Source organism: Prunus avium, chromosome 6, assembly GCF_965620075.1.
Source record: "Prunus avium chromosome 6, drPruAviu1.hap1.1, whole genome shotgun sequence".
Lineage (NCBI taxonomy): Eukaryota > Viridiplantae > Streptophyta > Magnoliopsida > Rosales > Rosaceae > Prunus > Prunus avium.
The window spans coordinates 32,494,327-32,511,699 of record NC_142289.1 but is presented as its reverse complement, the minus strand read 5'-3'; the positions used below and the strand labels follow the sequence as shown (position 1 = coordinate 32,511,699).

The 17,373-nt window shown below is 35.5% G+C and overlaps 3 protein-coding genes across 3 annotated transcripts; 2 read left to right on the top strand and 1 right to left on the bottom strand.

Moving 5' to 3' along the window:
* Positions 1 to 5,358: 5,358 nt before the first annotated feature.
* LOC110752781 (uncharacterized) lies at positions 5,359 to 7,192 on the top strand. Its single transcript, XM_021953506.2, has one exon. The coding sequence runs from the start codon at positions 5,359 to 5,361 to the stop codon at positions 6,937 to 6,939; it is 1,581 nt and encodes a 526-aa protein (XP_021809198.2). The 3' UTR covers positions 6,940 to 7,192.
* An 85-nt stretch (positions 7,193 to 7,277) lies between these two features.
* Positions 7,278 to 13,603, bottom strand: LOC110752796 (uncharacterized). The gene is made up of 10 exons (XM_021953527.2): positions 13,306 to 13,603; positions 12,583 to 12,613; positions 12,307 to 12,455; positions 11,441 to 11,532; positions 11,321 to 11,328; positions 11,140 to 11,211; positions 10,834 to 11,001; positions 10,390 to 10,485; positions 9,016 to 9,135; positions 7,278 to 7,849 (listed from the first exon to the last, which is right to left on the bottom strand). Exons 1-10 carry the CDS (start codon positions 13,323 to 13,325, stop codon positions 7,742 to 7,744), a joined length of 864 nt encoding a protein of 287 aa, XP_021809219.1. The 5' UTR covers positions 13,326 to 13,603; the 3' UTR covers positions 7,278 to 7,741.
* Positions 13,604 to 16,384: 2,781 nt separating this feature from the next.
* On the top strand, positions 16,385 to 16,972 carry LOC110752741 (monothiol glutaredoxin-S11-like). Its single transcript, XM_021953461.2, has 2 exons — positions 16,385 to 16,474; positions 16,565 to 16,972. The coding sequence occupies exons 1-2, from the start codon at positions 16,385 to 16,387 to the stop codon at positions 16,970 to 16,972; spliced, it is 498 nt and encodes a 165-aa protein (XP_021809153.1).
* The last annotated feature ends 401 nt before the right edge of the window (positions 16,973 to 17,373 follow it).

The window sequence follows — 17,373 nt, the reverse complement described above, 5'->3', positions numbered from 1 at the left end:
CTCCACCAGTTGCTAATAAAGTCAAAGTAGCAGAAGCTCCACCAGCAGCTACAGTTGAAGTAGCATCGACCGACGATCATGATGATGGTGAGACCATAGATCCTGTAGATTCCTCGCCATTAATGCAACTGGCTGAACAAGCATTGCATCTTGCAAGTCGGAGAATACTAGACTTGGATCTCAACGAACCTCCCAAGGAGGAATGATGAAGGATGAAATCAGTAGATAGAGAAATAGAAACAGCCGCTTAATTTGCTTGTTTATTAGTTAGTTAAATTTTAGAGAAGCTGAATTTGCTCCAAGTTAATTTTACTTACTTCGACAATTAATGTAATTTTTCTCTATTATCCCTCAAAGAAAAAGAAAGAATCAAGAATTAATTTGTCATTAAGGACCCGAACGGGACTGATCACAGTAAATCCTAACTTTTGGAAAACTGATCTGGTCTGCATGGTTTAACCAAACCGGATGGGTCACGATAAACCCTAACTTTTTTCGCTTGTCGCCCTTTCTTTCTCCCTTTTTCTCCTTGCTTCTGTTTCTCTCGAATTCTCTCCCTTTCTCACTATTTCCCTTTCTTCTTCTTCTTCTTCTCAACTCTCTCTCTTGTTAGTCTCCCTTTTTCTTGGTGAAGAAATTGGGCTAAAACTAAACAACGATACTAGACCTAATAATATCAGGAGGATCATAAAAGGTTGACAAACTCAACTCAAGATATGAACCCAATTCAGCTAATTTATCTGCCACCATATTGCATTCACGATAAATAAAACATCCCATCTCGATCTTCTCTCTCTCTCAACCATTTATGCTCTCCGTCTACCAGTGACGGAGGCACATGGGGACCAGTGCAGTCACTGGCCCCCACTGAAATTTTATTTAAAAAAAAATTAGTACTAGTATTCTGGAGTTTGGCTACATATTTAGAAGCCATATGGGCCAAAGAAGATTTCAGCCGAAGTTAAGCCATAGTGGCATGGTCCAGCAGCCAAAGTAGATTTCAGCCAAAAGTGATTTCAACGTGGGCCCTATTGACCAGCCAAGCCAAATATCCCAAAATCATACATTACATATTCCTAAAAGGATTAGAATTATTATTATTATTATATATTATCTTCTTGTATAAATCAATAAATTTAAATCTTTTTCTTTTTTCCCGGGTCAGAAACACGACCAGACCAGCCAGTTGCTTATGAGTTTTTTTTCTTCTCAAATTCTAATTATATTATCAAGTTTTTTTTTATATTTCTATTGATTTTAATGGGTCTTTCAATTTATGTGTAGATTACCAAATGGAAAAAGCTTTGGAGATATTTAGTAAATCGCTATTCAACTCCAAGTATGTATTTATCTATCCCTTTTAATTTTTCTTGCGTAGTATGTAATTGTTTATCCCTTTAATGCAATTGTGAACTTGTGTTGGTGAAATTTTAATTTTAATTTATAAATTTCTATATATATAATTCTCTATTGGTTTGATTAATATATTGCTTTGAATTGAATGCTCAATTTGCTTTGGTTTATAAGTTTGAGAAGATGTTCATAATTGTTTCAATTTAAATTTAGTTCATATATGTGTTTCAGTTATGGAAAGATTTTTCAAAAGAAAATCAAAGTCTGAGTTAGTGGAGTCGTCACCAGCAAATAGTCAAAAGAAAAATGAAAGTAGTTCAAACCAAACTACGGAAGTTAACTTGGACAACTATGATTGTAATGAATAGACACTATAGACAATATGATTTTTGATGTTTTGATGTCTTGTGAGTTTGAAGTTTTTATTATTTATATTTTGTGAGAGGCCCCCAGACTCATGAAATCCTGGCTTCACCACTGCCGTCTACGTCAACTCAGCCACTAGATCCAGTTGTCGCCAAATCTAGTCAAAGCAAAACTAGATCTTAGCATTCAAGGGCGGAGCCACCCTTAGACTGGGAGCTCCAGCTAGGGTTCGTCATTGGGCAAGGTCGGCCTGAAACTTTTGGGTTTGGGCCGGGCCTTACGATTTTTTTATTTATTTAATTTTTCAGGCCAAGTCGAGGTTTCAAAGGCCTTTGGCTTGGGCTGCCATGGGCCTAGACAAGTCAAGCCTTTCTTTTTCTTTTTTTTTTCTTTTTAAGTCTATTAAATCTTTTTGTTACAAATTTTTAGACAACAATGAAAAAACTATGATCTTCAAAACCAATATATACTCAATTGCAACTTTTAATAGTTGGTAGGTAGAATTTCACCTATGTGGAACATCATTGTCTACATTTTTCTTTTTCATATTTAACTTATTGCAACAATTTACTCATAATTCATGCCTTATTTGATGAATTTATGCTACTTACAATATTAGTTATTTATTCGTCTACACCAAGTTGCAACTTTATTACTCTATTTATTATAAGCGGACTGGACTGGGTCTAGAAGGGCTTTTCCGAGCCGAGCCTAGACGGGCTCAAATGGGCTTGGCCTAGACGGACTCAAATGGGTCGGGCTGAGGTTTCAAACCTTATGCTGAAGCCCTACTCATACTTAGAGCGGGCTAGGCAGACCAGGCCTAAATATTAGGCCTTGGACTACCCACTTCGGCCCACAGGCCAAATGATGATCTCTAACTCTAGCCTGGTTCAAATAATTAGAAAAAAAGAAAAAGAATTTAGAGTTATTTTTAGGAAATTCATCATATTTAGTGAAGATTAGCCCACTCCATTCCAAAAAAAATTAGTCTACTCCACCCTAGCAACTTCTTAAACAAACAAAATAAAAAATAATAAAAATAGCCCACCCATATGAAAATTCCTTATTCTGCCCTCGTCGACATTGTTGCCAAACCAGAATGCATCAAATCAGCTATTCGGTTAACCAATTGTTGGTGGTTTCTCCTCAAGTCGGCTCAACGTCAATAACATATTTGTGGACCACCTAATGTGCCTACTGAGTTGGCTATGACACATCATTAAATGAGTTTTTAACCATACCCTTCAAGTCATAGAAGCCTAAGTGACATTTAGTTTTTTCATGTATCTTTTGCTTATACCTCCTGCCCTACTTTCCTCCTCAATCACCAGCAACAAGAACTCTCTTACTGTTCGACGCTGGCAACGATAAGTTCATCTTTGTTTTACTCTTCAATTTCCTTCCTTGTTTTACTCATCTAAGTCATTTAAATCATTAACTCTTATGATGATTGGAATTCTTGGATTAATTTTTTGGAATTCAATGGATCACTGATATATCACTTCTTTTCAAGTAGAAACCTTGCTTTACTATTTGATTTCTTCCTCTGCGAAAATAATGTGGGTGATTTCCTTTTTTCTCTTTTTACAGATTTCTCTTTAAAGCACGTCACTAAATTCTAATTAAATAGACTTTTTTTGGTTGACCTGAATCCTATTTAGGATATAATTTATACGTTGACAAATTTGTAATTAATTGCCAATTGTAACTAGGATTCCTTATAAGATAAGGTTTTGTATACCCTATATATATTGGACCTCTATTTGGAGAAGAATACAAGCAGCTTGCTCAGCTAGGGTCTTGGAGACAAAGTACATCTGAGTTATAAAGCTCATAGTTGGACCTTCGGTTGGATAGACCCGTCCGCCTCTAGTGTGCACGGTCGGCTCGTCCCTATTAAAGCCTTGTGCACTCAAAAGTAATATCGTTGTCGAAGTAGTCAAAATGAAGTCGTCAGCATGGCACCCGAAGGGGTCTGCCAGTGCCATATCCACTACTGCCATTTCCCCAAGGGGTCTGCGTCTGCCATAATTTTTCTTATTGCTGGCAATTGAAGAGAGCATGGCAGAAACCCCCTAAACCAAGCTTAACGTACGTCTCTAGTTGCAGCCGTTCTCTTATCGTATATAGATGGGGCTTGCAAGTAAAGTAATATTGTGTTTTCTTCTCTTTTATACATTTTTTTTAGTAAAAGTGCGATCTAAAATGAAGTACCAATTCAAAAAATGAAATTTTAAGTATGAACAAATGGTTTTCCTCGAGTGGTTAGACCTCATCAAGTTAGCACAAGCATGAGACTTCCACCAAAACTTTTTCTCAATAATTGTGGGGCTTATTCAATATGGGACAATTTATTTTCTTTTGATCGGTGAGGAAGGAACTCAAACTTGGGATCTATTTCAACATTACGAAGAGAGGTATATCACTAAAACAAGTTCTAATTGATTCTACATGGAATTAGTTTGGAGATCTATTAACGGTGGAGTCTTGTGGACTTTGAAGGAATTTGATGTATAAGGGTTAATGAATGTCAAAGTACGTTATGTCACCAGCCTTTTTCTCTTGAAAATTTGGTGGATTAATTTTCTTTCCATGGTTAAATTGGATATGGATCCTCTAATTAAACTAATAAGGATTAATGCACATAATTCAACTAATTAAAATAAATTAAATTGTTACAAAGTGTTCTGTCTTATCAGGGTACAAAGATTTTCGTTTTTTTGCCATGCCACAACACCCTCACCACAATATGTGAATCTTGAAGTCTTGTCAGCCTTCAAGGGCTTAAACTTGGCTTTGGCTATGGCTACAAAGGACCCAGTCACCCAGATTCTGAATTTGGTGCAGATAGAAGTAGGTGCTTCCTTGGACTTCATTTTTTACCAGCACTGACTTTTACCATTCAAAGATTAAATAACAAGTAGCTCAGTTAGTTGAGCATTTCCACCTCCACCTATGTAGACAGAGGTTCGAAACTCCCAAACACCCAATTAATATTTGTGTAAATCCCCTCCCTTAATCACTTGTATTTAAAATAATTAAAATTAAAAAAAACTCATTGATCAATGAAATTCTTATGCCCTTCAAGTGTCTTATAGCTCAAGTAGTTAAGTGTATTTATCCCTGCACGGTTGAACCCGAGGTACAAGGTTCGATTAACCCCTCCTCCAACATAGTGTGTATAAAACTATAATAAATAATAAATAAATTATCGTGTCCTATTTGAACTCAGCAATTATCTCTTACCCAACGATGTTTTTTACCCCAATTTACCCAATTTAATTACAGCGAGCTTGTAGGATACGCATACATATTAACCTGGACACAATAGGACGGATCAGAATCAGAGATTTGAGCCAACCCCTAGAAGTCACAAAACTCCAATCAAATCTTAATTAATTATCACTAATTAATTGGGGCGATTCTTTGTCACCCAAAAAAAAAAAAAAAAAAACTGAGCAGCACATCAAAGCAAGAACTCCTAGGAAATCAATTAGGGCTTTAACCTTGTTGATAGGGTCTCAATAAAACTGAAACTGTAACGTTCTTTTAGAGTTTGTTATAGATAAACTAACAAGCAGCCTCTCTAGTTAAAACCCTAATCCCAGTACAAAACGATTTCTATAATTCTTCTTCATGAAAAAGCTCCAAGAGAAAAATAAACACCTCCAAGAAGATGATGAAGATCAAGACTATCAAGAAAGCATGGATCATGATGATGAGGACATACATTCACAAGAGTCAGAACAAGAAGTAGAACTACATGATGATCAGAAGGGTAAACAAGTAGTACAGAGTGATGTTCATCATCGAAACGGAGATCGGGTTTGTGAGCAATGTGGTAAGAGATTTCAAAATGGAAAAGCTTTGGGAGGTCACATAAAAGTTCACTTCAATCAATCTCTTCTTCCCAAGAAGAACAAAAACTTGTTTAAGCCCAAGAACAAACATCTTTCTTTGAAGGAAGCACATAGTCCTGTTGGTGATGATCACAGCAACAAAATTTCATGCTATGTTTGCAACAAGAATTTCCCATCAATCAAATCTTTGCACGGTCACATGAGACTCCACCGAGAAAGAGACTGGAAGGGTGTCAGGCCTCCGGGGCCTGCTCTGTCGCCGTGTGACGAAAGCAACTCTTCTTCTTCATATGAAAATGTGTCTGAAGATGAGGATGATGGTGATAGTAGTTTATCTGACCGCACCATAGATACAGATAATGATGTAGCAAATTTCTTAGTAAACTGGACCAAGATTGAACAGAGACGCAGGAGTCTAATTGCTAACCAAACCGAGCCTAATCATGCAGAGAATAGTGGTCTATCTAACCAAAGACAAAGAATGCCTCATTATGCAGAGGACCAAGTTGGTGAATTTGCAGGGAAGAAGCCAATAGAAGAATCACCAGTTGGATACAAAGGCAGCCCTTCATCTAAAAAAATCAAATGTGATGGTAGAAGTAACAAGAAAAGTACCATGGAGGCAAGTAAGAGTACTGGAGGTACAAAACCCATGAAAGACATTGGCTTGCTTGATCAAACCCACAAGCAGATTCCAACAAAGCGTCAAGAATTTGGATCCAGAAGATCAGATACAATCAGTGATGTGAACATGGATGAAGATTCTGGGTTTAGTAGTAAATATGTGGAAGACCAAGTTGGTGAACTTTCAGTGAAGAAGCCAATACAAAAATCACCTGTTGGATACAAAGGCAAACCTTCATTAAAGATCAAATTGAAACTTGAAGGTAAAGGAAAGGCTTCTATGCAAGATGTTGATGAGAATGCTGTTCAAACTAGTTGGAAGACGAAGCCAAAGATGATGACGATGAAGTCGACTTCGAAAACAGGTACAAAACCCATAAAAGACACTGCTTTACTTTACCAAACCCGCAAGCAGATGGCAAGAAAAACTCAAGAATTTGGTACTAAATTTGCTGGGAAGGGAAAATACCATGAAGAAGCTGAAGCAGTGGAACATGGCATCAAACAGTTTGAGTGCAATATTTGCCCCTGCAAGTTCTCAACGGGTCAGGCGCTTGGAGGCCACAAGAGAGGTCACAACTATAAAGCAGTACCAGTGGAAGAAGCTCGAGGAACAGCTCAAGTAGCACCCATGAATTTAGAAGATGGTGAGATCAGAACAGATCCTAAAAAATTCAACTTGGATCTCAACCAACTTCCTCATCAGACAGACGATGAAGATATTGGTAGGTAGAGCTGCTTACTTGTTTGTTAGTTAGATTTCAGGAAGTTCAATTCAGCAGAGGTTTCAATTACAAGTGAATTTGACATTGATAGTTCTTTTCTTTATTTTTTCTCATAGAAAAGAAAGAATCGAGAAGTTGTTTGTTTGCCATTTTGTACTTGGTTGAAATTCTTGTAGCTGAATTACAATGTGAATCCGAAATGTAACTGTTACAAGTACCAATTTCTTCCCAAGGAGCCTATTTTCCTTTTGATTTGGAAGACGGGCGTTGCTTTCCGTTGCTTTCCGTTCAAACGCCTACCAGATTGTCATGGAAGACACTTTTTCCAAAATGAACCTGATGGAAATTGCACAAGAAAGTATATTGTAGCATTCTCAGTATATAAACTTATCATTGTAAATGTGGCATGTATTTTGGGCTGAGACAAAATTATGAATGTGGTGCTTTCCATCAAGCTGATCTACAATTCTTCGTAAAGGTAACAGAACAATGTATTATGTTACTGTGGTACAACAACACAAACAGAAAATCTCCTATCTGGGTATTTTCCTTCTTTGATAATTTATCTGGCTACGATACATGTAGCGTGCTATACACTCTTCTGTGAAGTTTATGCTGCCAAATGTATCAGCCGGAAAACAATTTCAACTCTTGCTAGTCAACTGACATTCCTTCAGTACGACTGGCGCAGTCGAATAGGAAATAGGTGGGGGCCTGCTGTTATGTGATGGACGGACGTGATTGTCATTAGAACCCAACGCAAGTATAAACAATTTGCTCCATGTCAACGAAAGCCCTTGCTGTGTGGATTTAAGTTGAGAGTTGAACTCTCTGCCCGCTATAAATTTCTTCACTTTCAGGTAATAATCTCTGGTCGAAATCTTCCACACTTTTTACCAAAGTCGGCCTCCCAAGTTCCTGTGTAGAATGTAATAGCAGTCATTAAAAACTGGTTTGGAAGCAAGTTAATAGGTAGCAGAAATTGACTTGTAATGTAATGTTCAGTTTTAAAATAGAACTGCATTTTGCAATTGCCAAGCATACTCTGGTATTTGTCAGTTACATTTTTCAATGTTAAGACTAGGAATACCTAGAACACACTGGCATACAAAAACCCACACTCTAAGCAAGTTGATCCAGCTAAAGTTCACTCTGAAATGAAGTTGAATGACTGGAAACAATTGAATCGGAAGAACAAAAATGACAAAATAGACTATAGGACAAATTGATACAAAAAGAGCTCAGTACACTTTTACCACCCTCTAGTTTGCTGAAAAGTTTTATTATTCCCTCGAATCTCAACTTGAACAATGTTAACACTACATTTTTCAATTATGGCCGATGGATTCCTCAATCTGTTTCTATTAACCACACTGAAAGGAAAAGAAAACATCCACATAATTCCAATGTGATCTCAAGTCCACATATAAGTAACTCCCTCCATATACATGTGAGTTGGAAAGTGATCACTAACCCATCCTATGATCCATTACGGATATAGCAATTCACAAGGATGTTTAATCTGAAAAAATCTTCAAATGAATCAGTTTTAATTAGGAAAATTATAATCCAGATAACAAAATCCATAACTCATCAAACTTCTTATTGGAAACAGAGAAGAGTCTGATAAAGACCGCATGCTGCTCCCGTGGTCAGGGAAATATGGATTGGTAAGGTAATTTGCGGAAAATGCAGTGTCTAGTGAAATTGAGATTGTGTCGTGTAACAAGTGGTCTTTTTTCTCTAATTAGATTAATAGAATAGGATAGAAGGTCCCAATTATACAAGACCAGATGTGCACGATTGACGTTTATCAGATTAAATTGGCACTAATTGGAAATTACAAGTTTGACAGTATTCAAATTGAACTAGAGGGACCAGATTGAGACTTTTAGTAAATTGTCACCACCATATAGATAAAGCATAACTTCAAATATGAATTCTTATAACTACTTTAAAGCTCTACGATTTAAATTTGATCACTATGGAGTTCCTTTTTTCTTTTGCTTTGGATAACTAATGAAATTTAGAAAATATGCAATCTCACGTCTACCAAAGAGTTGTCATGTATAGAACCTTCATACCTCCTTCAATGAGTCACTTTGTTGTTCAAGTTCACGTATCTGTTCCACTGTCAACCCAAACCATTCATCGATCCAAGCAAAACAATTCCGGTGACTTTCTAGGAAAAGAGCCCGTTCACCCTATAAAAAATATTCCGGTAAAAAACACTATAAAAAGGTATAACCGAACATAGAGTGGACAAAGATTTGATAATATGAATAGATATTTGAAAATAATTACCACATGCTGCAAGATTAATGGAAACAGATGTAAAATTAAAAAATTCACACTACATCGCTTAATAACTTTCTAAAAAATACGAAGCACATTTTTTTATTAATGGAGAAAAGATGAAGTACATAAGAGGACGAGGTAACCTCAAACACTGCTTAATAACTTTTTAGAGGCCATCACTTCGCTGATCATAGCATTGGATTTTTAATGCTTTTCTCATATCTATGATGTTTTCAAGCCAATCAGATAGAGATAAAATATGCCATCAAGAAAGTTGAATTTTTATATATGACGTAGGAGAAAATGGTAACTAACTACAATGCAACACAGATAGAATGATTCAGAAAAAAATATATAGAATGGTTGGGCATATTTGATTTGACATGCCCGATAAGCATGACTAGAGCATTAAATTCAAAGATGGCATCCCCAAAAGTAAACTCCTATGAAAAAAATTATGCTCTTCAAATTGATCCTGGCCCTACACATATCCCATTAAGAATTTTAAAAAAAATTTGTCAACAACCCACATATGATAATTGTGACAACACATTTGCAATTACCGTTATCCATATGGTGTACGTTCTAACCTACGATTTTGCAGCTCTTGCACAACAAAGTTACTGAAAAATAACTTTTGTTCTGTTCTCATTCTCCAACTGATACTTTGAAATTATCCCCTTAAACAATTTAAGATTTTTCTCCTTTAAAAGACTCTAATACTTTTCTATTACACCAAAAATACTGACTTTTTGAACTTGGCCTCAGTATGTCCGTGACGACATATAGTTAATTGACAAATGAAAGTTCAGAGCTATCACATAAGCATGAGTTACCATCAGCTCAAGGTTAGAGGTGTCTCCAATGTCTAGCTCTATGGTACTTTCTTTAATGAGCGGAAAGAGTAGGAACTACTTTTCCTGTCTCTGTATTTCCTCTTCTTATCATTAAGTTTTATTGCTGACAAAAATAAGATGTTGACTCATTCTGCTTGCAAAACAAATCTTAACATATAAAAAATTATTATCGTAAATATAACTCATCACTTGTCTGTGTCATATTATATACAGAAGTGATGGTGGCATTTGCCTAGCTATTGCATGCATCATTGCATTCTGAAAAATAATAAATGTGCACGTTCAAAACCCAAGAGACCCTACCAGTAGCAAAGCGTGTTCAATTCTATAGCCAAAACCCCAATATGGTGCATCAATAGTGACGAGTTTGTAGGCTGTCATAACTGGCTTCGACTTATCCTGAAAATTTTGGACAATAATTAACAGATTAAAAGCTAGATTTGCATGAGAACTCAAGTGACAAGGCGTGTTCATTGATTTTGTAGGACACCATTAGATGTCTAAATGGTTTCCGATTTGTCTGATTTTTTGCAAGGATGGTCTATGAATGAAGACTTAAAAAATAGATGGTTTTGATTGTTGGAAAAAAATTTGTAGGGTACCCTAAAGGGTGTCCCTCAAATAAAATTATTTGAGGGATCCCTCAATAGAAGGGGACTGATATATATATATAAACCAAACTGAGTAACTGACACGTCGTAAATTCATAAACAACATGGTTAAGCTACTGGTAGGGAAGATTCCAACCTGCCATCCGTCTAAAAGTGGACCACGGCCAGTTTTCGCTGACGTAAATTTGGATAAGTCTGTGTTGCTACTGCTAACGACGTAACTCCAGTAATCCCTTGCAGATGAAGCAATATCAACAATTTCCACATCCCTGGTTGCTAGTTGTCCTTTGCTTAGACCATGCACCTTTAGTTTCAAAGTGGCAAAGAGAAGAACAAGAAAGAAAAGTAGGGTATAAGGACATTAAATTATAAATTTCCCACTACAAATAGAGTTATAAAAAAAACTTAACTAAAGGCAACAGAAACTTTTCTAGAAACTTACATTATCTGACTGCCCATTGTCAGCCCTGTGAACTGTTTCAATGGTCAGCTGAAACTTGGTAAAGTATGGGCACTGCAAAATGCAACACAAGCGATTATGCTTCTAAATTCTTTTAATGATAAATTCTAAGAATGTAAATGGACAATTAATTGTTTTCAGAGATGGACAAGAATTCTGTTACCTTGATTACTGTGACATAGAGCATCCATTTGCAGACAACCAAAAACCATGTTAAAACAAATTTAAAGTGTGTTTAATAAACAAGATATACAAAAATTGACATCAAGAACACATGGAAAACCTGTTTTGCATCTTGGGTATGCGTTCCAGGCTTCCTCTTGCATGATGAGAGCATCTGCCGGTGCAAAAGTGGTGAGCCAAGTAGGAGCTTTGCTGGATAATAAAATGTATGAATAAGATAATGTAACCTTGGAATTCATAAATTAAATGTCTGCATGAAACAGTATTAACAGTCGTTCTACTTCACAAAAATAAAGAGGAAGGAAATAGTAAGGCCATCATATATGTAGGAACCTAAGTGGTATCAATGACGTGGTGAAATCAGGATCAAACTAATATATTAAATTATCCTTTCAACTGAAGAAATAAATGTCAACATAAATAAACTATTTAAATGTAGCTGAACAGGAGTTACCAAAAATCATTACAGTCCCGCAAATGGAATGCACCACAAAAAGAATAGGGAAACCAAAAACAAAAGGATGGAAACAAGACAATAGTACAGATTTTGATCCGCAGCCCTTTTTGTGAATCAACTGGTGCCAATTTCAATCTCCATAATTCAAGAGAAAGTAATTGACACATAAATGCCTTCATCAAGATATGACCCCTTTTTTTTTGGCCTGAAAACCTTCATCAATATATTAATCTGAACTTATCCATCCAAAACTTATAGAAGCCTAAGAAAACAAGACTCATCGTTAACTAGATCACAGAACATAAACCCACGTAGACCAAAACTCTCTAGGTGATTATGGTTCCTTTCAGGTTTCTCCTTACTCCTATAAAACAACACATCTTCAGTCTAAGATAATGTTTTGTTCACTGCTCACTAAACAATAACGGGTTCTAAAACTAGGGGAACGCCTTTCACTTGCCAATTTCGCAGAAACTTAAACTGACCGCATATTATGTGTATTGATTTACCTTTGTAGACGGTAAATTTTGGAAGAGTAGTGACCCTTTCCAAGTACATCATCTTCAAAGGATTTGTTCTCCAATATTTCAACCCCTTCAGTACTGGTCGTGTTCTGTTGCTGCATCTTCCTAACCATGTACATCTGCGCTACTTGATACTGCAGTTCAAACATGTGGTTCAACAAGTACTCCATAGTTCTTTTACAAGTGAAAACTAATATTGTAACAACTAATGGCTAAGCATTTTAGTAGAATACAAAATTATGAACTTGTTAACTGCATTACCTCTTCCAACGACAGGGGCATCACAATCCGACTTCACGCAAGTCCCCAATTGAAAGGTCAAGAGTTAAGGAAACCACAAAATAAAGGGAATTGATTTATGGCATTGCAAAAGTAGTAAGAATGAACTGATTTTTGGAATGTATGTATGTATGTATATATATATATATGTATTCTAAATTCATCTAATGCCAGATTTCATATAAGTTTACTTGCAAAAGATAAAAGTGTGAAAGTGGCATTCAGTTTGGTTAGGCATGAATGTATAAGAAGAACAGAAAACTTTAAAATCTGAATCCTTTGATGTTTCATCATAGTAGCACCAAAACAAAAATTATCCATAGACACCCCCACAATTAACAGCAAAAATTGAAACTTTGTCTTCCTATTCTTTGTTCTTCATTTCCTTGGCAACCAAAGAAAACGAAATGTTTAATGCTCCAAGCGCACATGAAAAAGGAAACTAAAAACAGAAACAAAAAGGCCAGTAACTGTAGACTTGTATGCATTGAACAAACCAACCCATAATTTATAACAAAAAAATAATTTGCTCAATTGTGTTAATCCAATATCTGCCCACTCAAAGTAAGCCTATACTAAAACAACATAAATTAAGTTCAAATGGCATTTTTCTTGGCAGCCAGAGAAAATAACATCAGAGAATTCAAACCCATAATCCAGAATTCATAATTAAAATCAAAACAAAAAGCAAAACAGCAAGGATACAATTCCTTCATCAGAACCATTTCTACCGACTCGAGCTTCAAATTCCACCAAATTGTGATGCTGAGCTTCAAATGTGGAAAGAAACAGACAGAACCCAGAAAGCACAAGGAGAATGAGAACCCAGAAAGCACAAAAGACACCGAGGATGTCCGAGCAGAGGCTTAAGAAAGATTGTGTGTTGTTTGCAAAGTGCAGGGAAGGAAGATTTTCTCAATTCTTTATATGCGTTGGACTTGTAATAAATAACAAGGCACGTCACCAACTCAACTCACAGCGCATTTTAGCATATAGAGCCCCAGAGACGAAGTCAATTGAACGCGAGGAGTCTTTTTTGAGTGCTTCGTTTTTTGACTTTTTAACGTTCTAGACACGCGTTTTAGACCCGGTGCCACGAAACGATGTCGTGTCTGTGGATTAGGAAAATAGAAAGGATATTTTTATATTTTTATAATTTGAATTGAATCTTTTTATTTTATTTTATCTTTATTTGCTTGACAATGACACCTCATTGCATTGTTCAAGTCGGCTGGATTTTTCTTTTTGTTTTTAGATTTTCTTTTCTTGAAGGGAATTAAAATAGAGAGGGGTGTGGGATTAGGACGATTAGAAGTACGGCAACCACAACAAGGTTTGCTTAAATTTGTTGTTTCTATTAGCCCACATAATCCGGCAGCGTTGTCACAATATCACATGAAGATTATTAAGCCAATTTTCATATGAATCTCTTGCTTTCCAGCTATATTGATTCTAATTGTGAACATAAAAAATTAATAAAATGAAGGTTTATATTCTTGCAAGAAAAGAAAGAAAAAAAGAAGATGTCATTTTAGTTCCTTATAATTTACCGGTCTTATCACTTTGGTGCTCATAGTTTTAATTGTAGTTTTCAATTTTTTTAGTTTTATCATTGTAGTTTTCAATTGGAAACATTTCAAGGACATGTTTCAATTATGTCAAAATTTCTCACAATTCCATTAAGTTTTGACAAGGTTCCCTTCATGTGGAGGGGTATTTTGGTCCACTAGAGCTAAATTCCTCCAAATTCACCAAAATTTTAACCTAGAGATGCAAATGTTTTCGAAATTGCTCCTAAAATGAACGGGAAGAGCTTCAGCTTGTGTTTTACTGTTAGATAGCTTGAGTAAACTGAAATAACCTTCCAAGTGATGGGCATGTGGTCAAAACTGTACAGGAATTGGAGAAATTGACATGAATTGAAATATATCCTTCAATTGCTCCGAATTGAAATTACAATGACAAAATTTAAACTACGGAAAACAAAGTGGTAGAATTGGTAAATTATAGGGACCAAAAGTAAATTTTTAACCGCCCCACAAACCGATAACAAAGGCTTCTATTTGTGTACCAACTTAAAATAGTATGAATAAAGTTCTACTTAAAAAATGAAGGCTTCTATTTGTGTTCCTATTTGAGCTTACCCATTGACCATTAACAAAACAAAATTTAAAACTCATTCACTTAGCAAAACAAAAATAGACCATTTACCATATTAAATTTTTTTAAAAAATAATTATTATCACCATATACTAATTTTTCTTAAATTAAAAATAGGATTTAGTACACAATTTGTGCATGTGACAATCTCTTTAATTCTCAATCCCAAAAATTTGTAAGCGTCAAAGAGTCAGGCGCACTGTTTTTTCGAGCCCTAAGCCCAATTGACGCGACTATCATGCCCAAAATACTAAAATACCCATATGCCCAACTTTAATTCACAAATCAATATTCACTAGCCAGCCACAGACAGACCCGGGATAGAGGAATTTAATCGGAGAAAGAAATCAACGGTGAGAGCGCACTTCATTTATGCTCACCAATTTACCATTTTTCTAATTTGATATGTAAAGTCTTTTTAAGAAGGAATATATTTTTGAAATATAAAAATAAGAAGTAATGGAAGTTTTATAATAAAAATACCCACACGTTACTTTTATTCTTTTATTTCATATTACTTAAGTCATCTTGTTTTAGAAGTCTAATTAATAAAGGAAATTTCTTAGTATTTTATTTTGAAAGTTTCCCTAAATTCTTTGGAAAACAAAAGGTTGCCTAAATTTAAGAAAGGGACTGATGTATTAAGGGATTTTTCTTTGGCTTTTAAAAAAAATTCATAAAATCAGTATTTAATAACCTTAAGAGCAGCGTTCTGTTTAGGGAAAGCTTCAAAAATAAGCATCCCTACAGTACACGCCTATATACCTGTATTTTTAATCTCACTACTTACAATCTCATCCCTACGCCAAGCCCTTAACCCTAAAATCCTCCCAGTCTTTTTCCCACCCCTAGCTCGACCGTGATACGTCACTTTTGAAGCCAATCGGTATGTATGTTTTTTCTTTTTCGTTTAAATTAAGGGTTTATATTACACAATACGTCACTTTTGGTTCATATAGTAGAATTTCGTTTTGTAAAATATCCTAGTTCTATTTGATTTGAAAATATGTTTGAGTTTGTTTGCTCCATTGGTTAATTTCTCAACAAAATTTGTGTGTTGGACTTCATTTATCTTTTATAAATTTCTACTTCTTTTTTTTTTAGCTTTTCGTATTATCATACAACTAGTGTTCTTTTATCATACAATGTGGCATGTTATATTTGTTAAAAATTTAAAAGCATCATAGATTCAGGCCCTAATTTCAATTGACACACAACTATCACCCCCAAAAAACTAAAATATTTGGTGGATGACCAGCCATGCCAATTGTTCGGGCCCTAATCCCATGTGCCCGACTTTAATTTCATAAATCAATATTCACTAGCCACAGACAGACTTCGTTATTTTACCTTTTTTTAATATTAAAATTTTACTTTTATTATTTTATTTCATATTAATTAAGTTATCTTGTTTTAGAAGTCTAATTAATAAAGGATATTTCGTAGTATATATTTTGAAAGTTTCCCTAAATTCTGTAGGAAAAAAGAAGGGTTCCCTAAATTATGCCTCTGTCTTTAATTATATATAATAGTCTGTCTTTTCGTTTTTTTTGGTCTCCATCTCTCTCTTTGTTTTTGATTTTTTGTGCGTTTAGGGTTCATAATTTGGAAGACTCTGTCATCGATGGGTGAATCAGTGAAGGATGTGCAATTCAAGGAGCTTGATAGCGTGGTCTGGCCCTCGGGGTGTGAGGCTTCGAAGCACATGGACGAGGTTACTTTTCATCTCTAACTGGGTTTTTTCTGTTGTTTTGTGTGTGGGGGTGTTTTGTTTTTAATCTCTAATTGCTGATAAATATTGTAGGTTAAAGTTGCTAGGGTTGATGGGTTAGTTAAGGCTGGAGAACCTGCTCCTGCTCCTACCAGTCTTGAGACAGTCCAAGAGTTAGCAAAAGAAACTGGATCTTCCGATGAGCAAATTTCAGCCCAAAATGGGCTTGATGATGCCTTGAAAAGGCGGCTGCAGAAGCTTATTGACGATAATCTAGTCATGCTTTTCATGAAAGGAACCCCTGAGGAGCCCAAATGTGAATTTAGCAGAATGACTGTTAATTTTTTGAATGATTATGAGGTCGAATTTGGAAGTTTTGATCTTCTTACAGACAATGAAGTCATGAAGGGGATACAAAAGTATTCCAACCGGCCGCAATTACCATATATCTATTTCGACGGGAGAGCTTGTGATTTACATCAGTTAAGGACTTTTCATTAGATTACACAATAGAAAAATTGCGCAAGAGAAAGCACTGAACTTTTGCCAAATGTGATTTTGATTTCGATAGAAGAAAAGATACTGAAGCATTTGCAATGTAATGTTTTGATTCTTAAGTGTGTTTATTCGCGTGGCTAATTTCTGTTTCTTTTATGGTTTACTTTCTTTTTTGACAGTACACTCGGTTGGTGTGAGATATTAACCAATTGATCAATGGATGATGGATTTGTTTCAATAATATGATATTCCATTAAGAATTTTTAATGGGGTTACTTTCTGGACGTGAAATGAATATATAATCTACACACACTTTCCTCTCCGAATTCGTGTGTTTTGAATTCTATGGTGCCTTAACTGTTACCAGAAACATAATCTGATTTTTAATGATGTTGAAACCAAAC

What these genes read in the sequence shown, in the direction of transcription:
- LOC110752781 (XM_021953506.2), top strand. Translation starts at nt 5,359, where the DNA reads ATGAAAAAGCTCCAAGAGAAAAATAAACACCTCCAAGAAGATGATGAA.
- LOC110752796 (XM_021953527.2), bottom strand. Translation starts at nt 13,325, where the DNA reads ATGGTTCTGATGAAGGAATT. An exon ending in ATGGTTCTGATGAAGGAATT is followed by an intron (nt 12,614 to 13,305) that starts GTATCCTTGCTG and finishes ACTTGCGTGAAG; the next exon opens with TCGGATTGTGATGCCCCTGT. An exon ending in ACAATGGGCAGTCAGATAAT is followed by an intron (nt 11,002 to 11,139) that starts GTAAGTTTCTAG and finishes TTGAAACTAAAG; the next exon opens with GTGCATGGTCTAAGCAAAGG.
- LOC110752741 (XM_021953461.2), top strand. Translation starts at nt 16,385, where the DNA reads ATGGGTGAATCAGTGAAGGATGTGCAATTCAAGGAGCTTGATAGCGTG. An exon ending in CTTCGAAGCACATGGACGAG is followed by an intron (nt 16,475 to 16,564) that starts GTTACTTTTCAT and finishes TAAATATTGTAG; the next exon opens with GTTAAAGTTGCTAGGGTTGA.